This window comes from Pygocentrus nattereri, chromosome 17 (genome assembly GCF_015220715.1).
Source record: "Pygocentrus nattereri isolate fPygNat1 chromosome 17, fPygNat1.pri, whole genome shotgun sequence".
NCBI classification, from domain to species: Eukaryota; Metazoa; Chordata; class Actinopteri; order Characiformes; family Serrasalmidae; genus Pygocentrus; species Pygocentrus nattereri.
The window spans coordinates 11995238-12010532 of NC_051227.1; the positions used below are offsets into that span (position 1 = coordinate 11995238).

Consider the following 15295-nt stretch of genomic DNA (forward strand, 5'->3'; position numbering starts at 1 on the left):
TACTTCCATTATGCAAGTGTAACCTTACTCAACCTTACCCAAAACCTAATCCTAAATCCTGTGTAGTCCAGAACTAGGCTTAATCCCTGTCTGGGAAACTGGCCCAGTTTGTCCACTGATCAAAACACAGCTAGTGAGAGGAGTGTAAGTCACATTTCAGCAGCTATTCTGGTTTAAATCAGCAGAAACAGTTGAAACATACAAACTATTATTACCTGGAGTGAGAAACCAAAATATTCTAGAGACATAAAAAGAACTAATGTCACATATTTTGAAATTCTGTGAATAAAATATTGTAAATATCCAGGTGAACTGAAGGTTTTCACTGAGACTGCAGGTGGAGCTACATTTAGGTTAATGATTATTGTGAATTAAATTCCAGATGAGCTGATATTCTTTCTCCACGTGATGTTTTAAATCTGAAGTTTTAAACCTCAGAGTCACAGGCTCCTGTGATGCTAGTGAAGATGAAGCTAATCCTCAGGGAGTGACTGGCATTTGTTGGCAGTTGTGGTTGTTTACCTCTGGATGAGCCGCGTGACGCAGTGTGTCACTTTTGCGTATGTGGGTGAGTTTAGGAGCTGATCTGTTCAGACCGATGCCACATAAAGATCACATTCAAAAGAAATTCTGTACTAAAAAAATCAGATTTGGTGAGAAAATCAGATTTGAAACACTTTTACCTGCTGTGTGAATGTAGCTCAGATTCACACCTTATTTACACTGATCTAACGGAGAGCAACAGATCCTAGATCAGCACTCCTAATCCGATACCCCTTGTGAAAATGGCCCTAGATGAATCTGTTGTTGAGAGACTTCCTTTAACAGCATTTCATAAATTTTTTACAGCCACAAAAACTTGGCTATTAGCTTCCCTTTCTGTTTGGCTGTTCACTTTGTGGCACCTGCTTAAAGAGGTGTTCAGAGCTGTTTTGGTGGGATCTCTAATGCTGTGGACATGAATGTGGTTTCTCAGGTTGGAGTTACTGAGGCGGTCATTAATGCACCAGAAGGGGGTGCTCAATAGTGATGAAGCTTGTGGAACTCAAGCCCACCCATTAGCTCTATTCCTGTGTTTATAAGAATGGGCATGTAAAATTGTACACACTGACCAACAGGGGACTTGTATAGTGCAAAGGCAGCAGGGCAGAAGGACAGGATCTGATACTTAACACAACAGGGAGTGGAATGTTTAGATCATAATTTACTGGCAGTAATTAATCATTTGTTACTGTAACTCACACAGTAAAGGAAAGGACATTAGAGCAAACTCATACTTCATGCCCTCACACACATCATGTTTACTCTTCATACTCTTCCCAGTTCACTTTGATGTTGAGTGAGAAAAGAGTGAAAAGTCTTCTCATCCAAAGATAAGACAAATTTTTTTAGCAGACGTGCTCTGTGGAGTTTTAGATGTGCACTGTTAGAAATGAAGGTTCTGTTCAGGTACATTTCTCCTTCATCAAGGTACAAACAGTGTAAATGTTCCCTCAAAGCTCCAGCAGTGGGTTTAAGGTCTGATTGTGAAGCTTAAATCAGTTTCTCCAGGTGAGAAGTTGGTATTTGTACCTTTTCATAACTGAATGTTTTAAAACAGAGCAGTAGAATAAACCTGGAGGCGAGGCAGGGTGTGTGGAGTCAGTACAGCTTAGAACAGATCATTTCAGTGGATTATGGTTCAGTTATGTTCCCTGACTAAAGGCACTGAGATGGAACCTTGAGGGTTCCACCCCAGTGACCAGAGGAGCACTGACCCAGTGACCGTTTAGACCTTTTTTGGTCTGTATGTCTGTATCTGTTCACTTCTGAGCTGTCAGCAAGACACAGTCTCTGCAGTTTCCACTGAGCAATCACATCCAGAAAAGGCCAGATGTTTAAAAACACGGACCTTCCCACACAGAACTGTCCTTTTCTCATAAGTCTCTCTGTATTAGTCTCAGTCGTAGTCTCTATCTTTGGTGGCTCATGATTGACTGCTCTCTGATCTGCAGTGCTTGGGGGTCTGATTCAACATACTGGTATTGTTCCAAGTGGGCTGCTGATGCTGTTGGTAAGTCTTTTTCCAATAATTGGGGCAGGAAAAACCATTAAGTGTACCAGACCATGCAAAAAAGATGCGAATTGTTTGATGGCTACACATATTATGAACCTATACATGCACTAAAACTAGATTGCATGAAGTTCAATTAACATATGAAGAAATATTTGAAGTAATATTCACTGGAGAACAACAGCATAATTATTTTTAGATGTAGCTTATGTCTTCCAAGTCAGGCATTAACTTCAGTTCTTCAATTTAAACTTATTTCTTGCATACATTTCTAACTGTTGAAGCTGTTGTTAATTAATTGATCAGACAGTTGTTTACAGTTTTATCCTCCTTTGCACAAGCCAGAACACTGCTTAGACCTATGCACAGCTTAGAATGAAGAACGTTTGTTCAGCGTTACCTGCTTTTGTTTAATTATGCATTAATACTCTAACTCTTTCAGAAGGCCATCACAATTGGAACCATGAGCTTCAAATGTGGAATCCTATCACTGATTGTCCTGCTGAACAGTCCAGGTAGGATCTTTCTGATTCTACTGAACTAACTAGTTTACACTTTCGGAACAAAAACATGATACTAAACTGTCACTGGGGTCATCTTCAGCATTTCTTCAGTACTTCTAGTCAGGAACATAATTGTACTATAATCCGCTGCGGTTATTTTCAAGTTGTATTGACTCTAGCCACCCTTGAAGAATAAGGTAGATAGTTGCACCTTAAGACCACTATTGTACCTGTGATGGTACATTTCCATTGATTGCACTGAAAAAATAATATCTTAGCAAGTGATAACGTCTTAAATGTAGTAAATAAATCTAATATTTCTCATTATGAGGCTTCTGTAAGAATATTCTAAGATTATTTCACCTGTTTCTGCACATCTTTAGTTGTTTTAAGTGATTTTATCTGTTGAAAGTTCCATTGGTAGATTGTTTAACCCATCCATCCATCCATCCTACATCCATTTTCTAAGCCGCTTCTCCGTCAGGGTCGCGGTGGGGTACTGGAGCCAATCCCAGCAGTCTTCGAGCGAAAGGCAGGATACACCCTGGACAGGTTGCCAGTACATCGCAGGGCAAGATTGTTTAACTTCTTTCAAAAAAGCCAAAGATAATTTTGCTCATTTTCAAGAAATTTTGCTTAAAACAAGTAAAACGATCTGCCAATGGAATTAGATCCTTTCATAAGATAAAACTGATTAAAAACAAGTAAAAATGTCTAGAAATAAGTTAAATAATGTTAGGATATTTTTACAACAGTCTGAGTTATACTGAGAAGTAGTAGATTTATTGACTTTATTTAGGATGATTGAACTCACTAAGATATCATTTTCTGCAGGGTTTACCTTTAGGAACAAAAATGTAATGCACAGTACTTTTACACTGGGGGCTGATGGGTGGGTGGAGTTGAGGTGTCATGCTTTCGGGTTCTCCTCCCTTGCCTAGCACACTCCAGGAATCCATTTCCCACGATTCCAATTCCAATGATGTCAGATGGAAGATGGATGAATTGGAAGCGTGGGTTAAATTCAGACATGAAGGGAGGGAGGCATGTCTTCTGGCCTTTACTGAAACATGGCTTAGCGAATCAGCCCGGGACGAGGAACTGTTGATAAGTGGGTTTAGTAGCCCACTTCGACTGGACCGGTCTCCTGAGATAACTAACAAGCACCGAGGAGGAGGTGTGTGCTTCTATGTTAACCAGAGGTACTGTAACACAGTGGTGGTTCGGGAGAGGATGTGTACGCCAGACATTGAACTGCTGACAATTTCACTCCGCCCTCATTATTTGCCTCGTGAGTTTCAACAGGTATTTTTCACACTAGTGTATATACCCCCGCGAGCAAATGCATCGGTAGCTGCTCAGTTGATTGCCGATGTAACGCACAGGGTGGACTTAATTTGTCCGGATGCCCCCAAGTTTATTCTTGGTGATTTTAACCATTGCAAATTGGACAAAACTCTTAGGACGTATGATCAATATGTGAGTTGTACTACTACACGAAGAAACTCCATGATCGATCTTTGTTATGGTTCTCTGACTGGTGCTTATAAATCTTTGTCGATGCCTGCTTTTGGGGCATCCTATCACAATAGTGTGTATTTGATGCCCATGTATAAACCTTCCTTCAGACGCCTTGAGTGTAAGGAGAGAATAGTAAAGATTTGGTCAGAAGACAGTATTTCCTCTCTCCAAGCATGTTTTGACAGTGTTTCTATGATGCTTGTGATGATATTAATGAACTAGCTGACATGGTTTCATCTTACATTTTGTGTTGACATTACTATTCCAACTAAAAAGGTTGTTATTTATCCAAATAATAAACCTTGGGTAACGAAAGAGCTCAAAACGATACTCAACAAAAAGAAAAAGTTTTTTTTAATTGGAAATGCTCTGGAGAAAAAGCTTATCTCCAGAGAGACACGAAACAAAATTAGGAGGACAAAAATGAAATATAGGGAAAAGATTGAAAGGCAGTATAACAGGGGTAATTTAAGAGAAGCCTGGCAAGGTATCAAAAAAATGGCCTTTGTTAACCAAGGAGTAAACGGTTACGACAGTCTATTAGGATTAACGGAGTGGATGAGTCTGAATTCCCAAATGTTTTTAATACGTTTTTGTCTGAGTTTTCCGAGAACGTGTCTAAGCTTAGAGGGTCCTTTGGGTCTCTTGTACCTCTGGATGAGATGGTGATAACTCAGGGATGTGTTCCAGATTTGTTTAGGAGGGTGAATATGAGCAAAGCTGCTGGTCCTGATGCCGTTTGTGGGCACACTTTGCGTCATTGTGCTGACCAGCTCAGTGAGGTTTTCACAAGACTCTTCCAGTTGTGTATTAATTGTGGTCAGATACCTTCAATTTGGAAAACATCCACGATAATACCTATTCCAAAACTGAGAAATGCTAGGGAATTAAGTGAGTTTAGACCAGTTGCACTCACATCCCTGGTTATGAAAAATTTTGAAAAGATTTTTAAAAATATAATTGTCTCTTTCATTGGTAACAAATTAGATCCCTTGCAGTTTGCTTATCAAGCTGGTAAAGGTGTAGAAGATGCAAAACTTTTTATTTCTGATAGGGTGTATAAGCACCTTGAGAGACCCCACTCTCATGTGAGACTTTTATTTGCTGATTTTTCCTCAGCTTTTAATAAGATGCAGCCTCACACTTTGATTGAGCGGCTGGCTTCTTATTTTAAACTCCCTGATCAGCTGCTGGTGCTGCTTTTAGATTTTTTGACTGATAGAATTCAACAAGTTTGGGTGAATGGCCGTATGTCCAGCCCTAAGGTCTCGAATACGGGCGCTCCTCAGGGTTGTGTCCTTTCTCCCTGGCTTTTTATCATGTATACAGACAGCTGCAGGAGTTTTAAAGAGGGCAGCTGTCTTGTAAAATTTTCTGATGACACTGTATTATTATCTTTTCTTCAGGGTTCAGAGTCAGATCATGGTTGTGCTCTTCCAGCTTTTGTTGCGTGGTGTGATGAGCACTGTCTTGACCTTAATGTGTCAAAAACTAAGGAATTAATAATTGATTTCAGGCCAAACAAAAAGGAACCAAAAGCTAGTGTCATACATGGAAAAGAGGTACAAATTGTGGACTCATATAAGTACCTAGGTACAGTATTCGATTCCCAACTTAAATTTGATGCGAATACAGAGCTGGTTGTTAAGAAGAGTCAACAAAGAGCTCATTTATTGCGTAAGCTGAATTCTTTTCATGTTTGTCATTCAGTGTTGTGCAGTTTCTACCAGGCTTTTATTGAAAGTGTCTTAACTTTTTCGTTTATTTGTTGGTTTAATGGGCTGTCGGTGAGGGACAAGAATAGCCTGAAAGGCATTGTAAAAATTTGTTCAAAGATAATTGGAGTTCGACAGAGAGAACTCCCTTGGTCTCCCTGTGGGAGAAACGAGTGGCTCAGAAAGCAAAAGGAATCATCACTCAGTGTGATCATGTTTTGTCCAGTGAATTTCCGGTAATGCCGTCAGGTCGGCGTTATATTATGCCCTTCAGTAGAACAAATCGCTATTCCAAATCTTTTATTCCTTCTGCTATCAAGCTATTAAATGTGGATAATAGTCTTTTTAAATGATTGTTAGATTGTGTTTGTGTGTATATGTGTATATGTGTATAGTTGTGTGTGTGGACGAGAAGGCTGCAAATGAATTGCCCTCTTGGGACTAATAAAGTAAGGTGAACTGTGAACTGTGATCCTTCCCTCCAACTACCTCATATATATAATTCAATTCACCTGTTTGTCTCAGAGTTTACAGAGTGCTTTGTTTTCACTGCGAGGTATTGCAATTTCCCTGGACTACTGAGTGTTCTTTCTCTGACTCCTTGATTTGTTTTGAACCCTTTGACTGTTTTTGGATTTTGCCCTTCTGCTCTAATGGCCTTTATGTTTTTGTCTATTCTGGTTTTTGTCCCCATAAACTTTACCCAAATCTACCCTTGTTCCTGCGCTGATGGGAATTACATAAACTTCCAAACTGAGCAAGAGGAGATTTTAACCCAAATTCAGCTTCCAAAGTTAGTCCACTTGCTCTTTATTAGTCCAACAATGGGGAATTTCACCTTCCCATTTAACCCATCTGTGCAGAGAAACACCCACATAAATAGTAGTGAATGCACACACTAGGGGGCAGTGAGCACACTTGTCCAGAGCAGTGGGTAGCCCTATCCGCAGTGCCCAGGAAGCAGTTAGGGGTGAGGCATCCTGTCACCTCAGGAGATCAAACTGGCGACCTTCTGGTCACAAGGCTGGTTACCTAATCTCCAGCCCACAATGGCCCAAAGGCCTTTCAGTCACATTGCACAGTATGAGCCCATCAGATAAAGCTGCCTGTGATTAGCTTACGAATAGATTTTCTTGTTAAACAGAACCTCATTCCTTTCTCAGTAAAAAGGACTTTATTATATGTAGTTTAGCTTACACACCACATAGATCTCTTTATTATGATTTCAGTGAAAAGTTATCAACAAAGCAAACTGAATATGTTCAATTCTCTAAGGCTATGAGAGGAACATCCTAGGCCTGTTGTTGATTTCTGTGATTCCTGCAGACTCAGTGATCCATGCGGTTTCAGTTTCAGGTGCTTTGGGTGAGACTCTGAGAGTGACCTGCAGTCCTCAGACTCTCTGCGCTCTACGAGAATCAACAGTGACCCTGGAGTGCTCTCACTCCAACACCACCATCAGACCTCAGCACAGCTTCTGGTTCAGCCCCAAACAACAAGCTAAATGGAGGAACGAGGAAGATCCAGAGGATTTAGCTTTAGACTCAGACTACGCAGGACGAGTGAGATACAAAAACAACAGATACAGATACAGCTCCATCTTAACTCTTACAATATCAGAGCTGAGAGAGAGAGACTCAGGAGAATATCACCTCATGATCGTTACAGAAACAGGACAGAAATATTCCAGCTCAACAGCAGTTACTCTAAAAGTTTCAGGTAGTACAGCTCAACTACAGCTATCTGAGTCATTTAATCAGTTTGTGATGTTCAAATGTGTGCACAATATTTGTAACTTTATTTCCATTCAGACCTACAGATGATGATGACCTCTTACAATGAACCGCAGACAGAACGGACACTGCTCTGTAGCACTTCATGCAGTTTGAGCTCTCAACCTGCTCGTTACAGCTGGTACAATAATGGGAAGCGAGTGGCCTGGACTAATGAACCTCAGAGGGTTTTCAGTTTATATAGATATCCTGGCCCTGGCAGCTACTCCTGCTCCATTGAAGGCCATGATCAAATCCGATCCAATGCACTGTGTGAGTATGAAAGCTGTTTATAAATGATAATTTATGAACCAGTCAAATCAGAAGGTGATAATCCTTTATTTTTACAGGTGTATTTGGTAAGAACTGCTGGAATGTGACCTACTCAGACCGAAGACTCTGTGCTTTGGAGGGTTCATCAGTGGACTTTCCCTGCACTTACTCATATCCCAGAGATCAGACAGTTACTAAAACATTCTGGTATTACTATTGGCCTCAAAATGGCGTGACTGTGGATGAGCACTTCGCTGGACGAGTAGATTTTCTTAGAGATGAAGAGAGAAACTGCACTCTGAGAATAAGAAATGTTAGAAAGAGTGACTCTCGAAAATATCACTTTCAGTTCATCACTGACCCTGCAGAAAAATTCACTGGTAAACCTGGAGTTATTCTGAATGTTACAGGTACGTGTCCACATCAAGATTTGTGTCTGATTCAAATACCCTAGTTAGGAGGGAGGATGTTGCCATCTACTGGTAAACTGTGTAGTTTTCAGTGTTCAGTGGCTCATTTGCATGAAATAAACCGCAGGTTATTTGTTTCTGCCTGTTGCTAACAGTTTTTATAGTGACCTATCTGTATAGTTCTGTAGTGTTACATGAATTCCAAATCAGTTTTTTCTTCATCCTTTTCTTTCTACAGCCCACTCTCTCTTTCTATCCCTTCCTCTTCTTTCATCCTCCATTCATCCCATTTCTTCTTCTTTCCTCTACACTGTCTGTATGTCCTTATACTCCCTTTTCATTCCTCATTCTGCCCCCTACCTCCCTTCAATCCATTGTACCTCCTCAGTCCAGCTTTCCTACTCTTCAGCAGTGACCACCAACTCACCCCTTCAATATTTTTCCTGGCCTGCACCCATGTATCCTCCACATCTTGGACTTTAGTCTCTTCTCTGGACTCCACCCCTCAGCTGGTCTTATCACTTCCTACAGCATCCATGCTGCTATCTTTCCATCCTTCCATTCTACCCACTGGTGCCTGATTCTTCACACATTTTCCAGTCCTCTCTGGCCTGTACCTGTGGATCTTCCAAGCATGCACTTCTCTCTCCTCTTGCTCCACATCTGGAATGGCTGTCATTCCCCATATGACTTATGCCATCACCCCTCTCTACTGGATGCCCTACTTATCACTGCTTGACTCCTCATGCTCCCTCCAGTTTCTCACAACCGCACCCCTTGGAACCTTACCTATCAAGGCCTGGTGCTTCACATCTCCTCTCACCTTCACCTGCAAATCCTCAAGGCACAATGCATCTGCTCCATTCCCTAACCTTCTCCTGGCTTCATCACTCCCTCATTTTTGGCAGTAGCAAACCTCACTCTCTAAAGTGCATCAATAATCTAATCTAAGTCTACTGTTTTGTAGCTTCCTGAGCGTGCCCTCTCCCCATCTACTGTAAAATCATTTGACCTAACTTCCCTCCTAGACAGCAGTCATCACTGCACATTCTCAGCCCTCAGCAGTGCATATCCAACTGGGGATGAAGAGGAGTTGAGCTACTCTAAAGTAACCATTCAGCCTCCAACCACTTCTCTTGGTGCTACCAAGATCTGGAACTACTTCATTACCTTCTCAAGCACCCCATTCTGCTATCTCACTCTGGATTGTCCATTCTCCTTGCTCACTCCATCTATCACTCCCTCACATCTGATGATTCACCGTACTTCTAGATGACATCGTTTCTCAGGTTTCTCCTGTGCAACAGCTTGGCTGAGCTTGACTTTTAACGACTCCCCTGAGTCACCATTGCATGTCATCACAGAGGAACCCTTCTTCTGATCCCCACTTCGTCCCTCAGGCCAGACTAACATTGATTCTTTTGAGAAGATACTGCCTGTGCATATAGAAACATGTTACCATAACTAGCCTTTTGGGGGTTTGAATTTCAAGCAGTTGATCTTCATCCACCTTCATAACTGAACAAACATTCTTTTCCCAAAAGGACATTCCATGCTTAACTACCTCCCGCAGTAACCAGTGCATCATCCAGCTGTCTCCATCTATCATCACAACCATCACCAATTCCCATGTGCAGCTGCTAGCTTCTAACACCCATCCCAACTCCATGTCTGTTCCATTCAGAAAGTAATATAACCAAATACAGAGGAGGATGGGTTCCCCTGTTGAGTCCTGGTTCCTCTCAAGATTTCATATTTGTGCCTCTTGGTGTTTTTCCTTGCCACTGTTGCACTCGGCTTGCCTTCAATGGTTCAGACACGAACATCTGTTAAGCTAGCAACCATGTCCCTGTCAAGCTATTGAAATGAATCACCTTCATCTGCTCCATCTTGCCTCTCATCTTACAACCCAGCCCAAAACTCCACCCCAGTTCTCAGAGTTCCCTCAATCACTCTTCCATCATACTACTATTATATGTTGAAGGCATTGCTTCATCTCCTCCCTGTTCCTCAGACCTATCAGTCCTACCACAGTTAAAAAGGGGTGTCAGGCCTTCTAGCAACAGGCAGAAGCCTCTCAGAACACCCAGAATATTAATGTCCATGGTTTTGAAATGGGATGTCCAAGAAGCTCATGTGACTCATAACAACAAAACACATGAACTGATAAGGAGTGTGCAAACTTCTGTATAAGACTGTATGTTTGAAAACATACAGATGCTGTATCCCAAATTAGTTAGGTGCATTGCTGTGTTTACTGATTTTACAGCACATAAAGTAAATAAACATTATTCAGCATTCTGTCATCTGTGTTCGGTTGAACATATCACAGCTACTGTAGGCTGTAGTTGGTTATTTGGTCATATGTGGATTTACATACATACATTTTTCATTTATTTGGATGTTCAGATCTTCAGGTGAAAGTGAGCCCCACCATTCCATCAGAAGGACAGACAGTAACGCTGACCTGTATTTCCACCTGCACTCTGCCCAACAACCCCACTTACATCTGGTACAAGAACAGACACCCTGTAACTAACAAACCCACCAAATACAACAAGCTCTACCTGGAGTCAGCAAGCACTGAGGATGTTCTCCAGTATTCCTGTGCTATAGGAGGTAATAGTTTTATGTTGGCTTGACTGTCTTTCTAAATAGCATTCACCTCATAAAATATGAGAAATTCTGGCCCTTTCAGATTAACCCATGTTGTTTCTGAAGTGTCTTGGGCATTTTCACAATAGAAGTTGTTTCTCAGAGTTGTCTGCCGTAACTGATCATGTGGTCCGTCGTTTATTTCTGAAGCTCTTGAGGGTCCTGTCAGTCCTGAAGCTCCCAAAGGTTCTGAAGCTCCAGAAGATGCAAAGGAGAACTCAGTGTTAAAATTCATCACAGTGGCATCAATCTTTCTGGCTTTAATCTTCACCACAGGATTGATGTGGAGGTGGAATATGATCAGAAGGAAAGGAGGAGCAGAAAGCGAAGCACGTGTTCAGGTACTGAGAGGTGGTTCTAATTTCTGTTCATTAACAGTTTTGACAAAACTGCTACTGAATTAAAAACTGATATTATTGTACTTAGATTTATATGTTTTTTAACTATTCTTGTTTGGTCCAGCATGTTGGAGACTTTCCCAATGACACCTACACAGTTCTAAAGCCCACCACCATGTCCTTATATTACAACACTCTGACAGTATGTCTGCGATGTGATCGCTAAAGTGTTCTCCTGGTTAGCCCATTTAGTGTTATGTTTTTAATACTCTTGTTTCTTCTAGCATCTCAGAGACTCTCCCAGGGACCCCGACACAGCTCTAAGTCCCACCACCTTGTCCTCAGATTACGACAATCTGACAGTAAGCCTACAGTCTCTACGACTGAATGTTACCCTGCAGAGTGAGTTTAGTTCTATAAGATTCTCCTGGATTTTTATCTCCAGCATGTTAGAAGCTCTTCCGTTGAGATGTACTCATCCCTGAATCCTACAATGATGGTGTCAGATTATGACTTTCTGACAGTAAGTCTGCACTCTGTGTTTTTGAGGGTTCTCCTCGTTGTTGTATTTGGTTTTGTAAGTTTTTCTAATGTTCTTCTATTTTCCAGAATGTTATTGGCTCTCCTAATAACACAATGCTGTGAAACCTGTATTGTGGTTATGAGACTCTGAGGGTCTCTCGCTGAAGATCCTGCATCACCCTGCATCACATAAGGCCATATAAATCATTGCATCATCCATTCTGTTCATTAACTGTTCCTCTTTCTTGATAAATGTGCATGTTAATCTATACAATGAATAGCTCAATAGAGATGCAGATAAGTAGAGCAGCTAAAATGAAACTTCCCATGCTCCACAGACAAATGTGGGTTTTTATGCTTGTTGTGAGTTTGGGGGAGCTTTACAGTGACAACATAGAATAAAGTTTAGAGTCATAATGTTCCCAGTTTAAAATGCAACCAAGCTGGACTGTGCTAACCAAAAGTAGGCAGGTGTCTTAAATTTTCTTCGTTAAAAAACTGAATTCCAAGTCAAATGAATAATTGGATCTGAGTCTGTTCTACAGTTTCTCATTAGGCTGAATGAATAACTGTCTCTAAATGTGTCACGATTGGTTCCTCAAACTCCCCCATGTGCTCATGTTGTGTTTACTTCCTGGTAGTTCATGTGCTTCTTTGTTTTGGTTTTCACAATCCTGCCCCCTTGTTTTCTGACTCCACCCCTGATTATTACCACCTGTATTTTCCACCTGCGTCCTGTTATCCTTGTATTTAAACACTGTGTTTTCCCCTGTGTGTTTGCTGGTCTTTGTTTGATGTATATTTGCTGGATGTTTTGTTTGTTTGATGTTTGACTTTCTAGTCTTTGATTGTATCCTGTGTTCTGTTTGTCATGTCTGTCCCACGATCTCCCCGTGTTGGCTGCATGAACCTGGACTGTTATGACTAAGACCCTGGATTTGCCCGAAATAAAACTCGCTTATCTCCACATATGTGTCCGCCTCATCACTCCACGTTACTTAAAGACCAACCACCAATGGACACAGCAAGTAAGCGACATACTGGTCTGCAGCTGTTCCATTGGGATGAAACTCCCAGTGGAAAAAGTTACCCCCGTCCCAATGCTGCCAAGCCAGTGAGAGCAAATCCCCTGGCGCTAAGGGGACAAGAGCATCTCGTCATTCCTGTAGGAAGGCAAAGGATCATCCCGCCTTTGATTTGTATGAGACCTCATGTAAGCACCTTGGGTCCACCTGTCTTGAGCAACGCTGCAGGGAGGAGTGACCTGCAGCGCAAGTCGAGGTGAGACGAAAGGAGCATACAGATAACACTTACTATGGTACTTGACGCATTTTCAAGCGCCTCTGCAAGCTTCCCAAAGCTTGAGTGAGCCCTGGGAGTGGCCCAAGAGGGTCCTGTTTCTGTGTGTTCCTCCAGGTTGGAACAGTTGTCCCCAGCCAGAGTTCCTGATCCCGTCGCTGCACCCCACGGCAAGCGTAATGCCATGGATGCTGCACCTCCAGATCTGCCGGCCATCGCCGTGCCTCCGGACCCGCCACCTGTCGCTGAGGACGTCGCTGCAGGCCTGCCTGCCTCAATGGACGTCGCTGCAGGCCCGCCTGCCTCGGTGGATGTCGATACAGGCCCGCTTGGTTCCATGGACGTCGCTGCGGGCTCACCTGCTTCTGTTGACGTTGTTGCAGGCTCGCCTGCCTCCATGGACATTGCAGTTCCTTTGTTCCCACCCATCCCGCCCTTGCCTGTGTCTGCTCCCCATAGGCCTCCTGTTTCTCCTGTGTCTGCTGTTCCCTGAGGGCCATCTGTTCCTGCTTTGTCTGCTGTTCCCTATGGGCCTCCTGTTTTTGTCCCTTCGTTTTTGCTCTCCTCTGTTCCTGGTGTGGTTTTGTTCCCTTCTGTTATGTCTGTGCCTGTTCCCGTTCCTGTTGTGGTCTCTGTTCTTGTCTCTCCTTTTGTTTCAGTCCCGGTTTCTGTCTGTGTGTCAGTTTCTGTTCCTGTGTCTGTTTTGGTCCCTGTTCCCCTGTCAGTTGCGTCGTCTGTTTTACGTTCTTGTTGCCCTCGTCCTGTGGTGCCTCCAGTCATCTCTCATTTGGCATCGTTTTTTGTGTTGTGCCTCCTCGTCCTCCCTCCCGGCCCATGTTTCATCCTCCGTCTGTTCATGTTTCATCTGTTCCTGTGTCTGGTGCTGTCTCATCTGTTTCCTATATTGTTCCTGTTTCTGTGCCTTTGGCTTCTGCTCCTGCTCCTGTTCGTGTTCCTGTGCCTGTTCCTGCTTCTTTTTCTGTGCCTTCTGGTCCTGTTCCGTGGCCTGTGTCGTGTCCTGTGTCTGCTCCTGTGCTTGATCATCCTGTTCCAAGCCCTGTCCTTGTTTAGTTCTGTCTAATTTTGGTCCTTTGTGTCTGTTTGGTTTTGTTTTGCTTGGCATGCTTCAGGGCCGCACGCCTTGGTGGGGGGAACTGTCACAATTGCTGTGTTTGTGTTGTGTTTACTTCCCGGTAGTTCATGTTTGATGTATGTTTGCTGGATGTTTGTTTGATGTTTGACTTTCTAGTCTTTGATTGTATCCTGTGTTCTGTTCATCATGTCTGTCCCGCCATCTCTCCATATTGGCTGTATGAACCTGGACTGTTATGACTACGACCCTGGATTTGTCCAAAAGAAAACTTGCTTATCTCCGCATATGTTTCCGCCTTACCGCTCCATGTTACAAAATGTGGGTATTGTGATATAAACTGAGTCTGTTCTACAGTTTCTCATTAGACTGAATGAATAACCGACTCTAAATGTAGGTATTGTGATATAAACCGAGTCTGTTCTACAGTTTCTCATTAGACTGAATGAATAACTGACTCTAAATGTAGGTATTGTGATATAAACTGAGTCTGTTCTACAGTTTCTCATTAGGCTGAATGAATAACCGACTCTAAATGTAGGTATTGAGATATAAACTGAGTCTGTTCTACAGTTTCTCATTAGGCTAAATGAATAACCGACTCTAAATGTAGGTATTGTGATATAAACTGAGTCTGTTCTACAGTTTCTCATTAGACTGAATGAATAACCGACTTTAAATGTAGGTATTGTGATATAAACTGAGTCTGTTCAAGTTTCTCATTAGGCTGAATGAATAACCGACTCTAAATGTAGGTATTGTGATATAAACTGAGTCTGTTCATGTTTCTCATTAGGCTGAATGAATAACCGACTCTAAATGTAGATATTGTGATATAAACCGAGTCTGTTCTACAGTTTCTCATTAGGCTGAATGAATAACCGACTCTAAATGTAGGTATTGTGGTATAAACTGAGTCTGTTCTACAGTTTCTCATTAGACTGAATGAATAACCGACTCTAAATGTAGGTATTGTGATATAAACTGAGTCTGTTCTACAGTTTCTCATTAGGCTGAATGAATAACCGACTCTAAATGTAGATATTGTGATATAAACTGAGTCTGTTCTACAGTTTCTCATTAGGCTGAATGAATAACCGACTCTAAATGTAGGTATTGTGGTATAAACTGAGTCTGTTCTACA

The 15295-nt window shown here is 42.1% G+C and overlaps 1 protein-coding gene across 7 annotated transcripts; it reads left to right on the forward strand.

The window, feature by feature from the left end:
• The first annotated feature begins 1868 nt into the window (after positions 1-1868).
• On the forward strand, positions 1869-14490 carry LOC108443631. 7 transcript variants are annotated; one of them, XR_005131719.1, is made up of 10 exons: positions 1869-2053; positions 2496-2568; positions 7143-7511; positions 7604-7837; positions 7915-8247; positions 10657-10866; positions 11053-11243; positions 11525-11602; positions 11686-13043; positions 13179-14490. XR_005131719.1 is itself a non-coding variant. In XM_017724393.2 (10 exons), exons 1-10 carry the CDS (start codon positions 2045-2047, stop codon positions 11883-11885), a joined length of 1611 nt encoding a protein of 536 aa, XP_017579882.2. In that variant the 5' UTR covers positions 1870-2044; the 3' UTR covers positions 11886-14490. The 7 variants fall into 7 exon arrangements, 6 of the variants coding, with proteins under 6 accessions (XP_037402540.1, XP_037402541.1, XP_017579882.2 ...); XM_017724393.2 differs by having other exon boundaries at positions 1870-2053; positions 11686-11763; positions 11850-14490; XM_037546643.1 differs by having other exon boundaries at positions 11686-14490.
• The last annotated feature ends 805 nt before the right edge of the window (positions 14491-15295 follow it).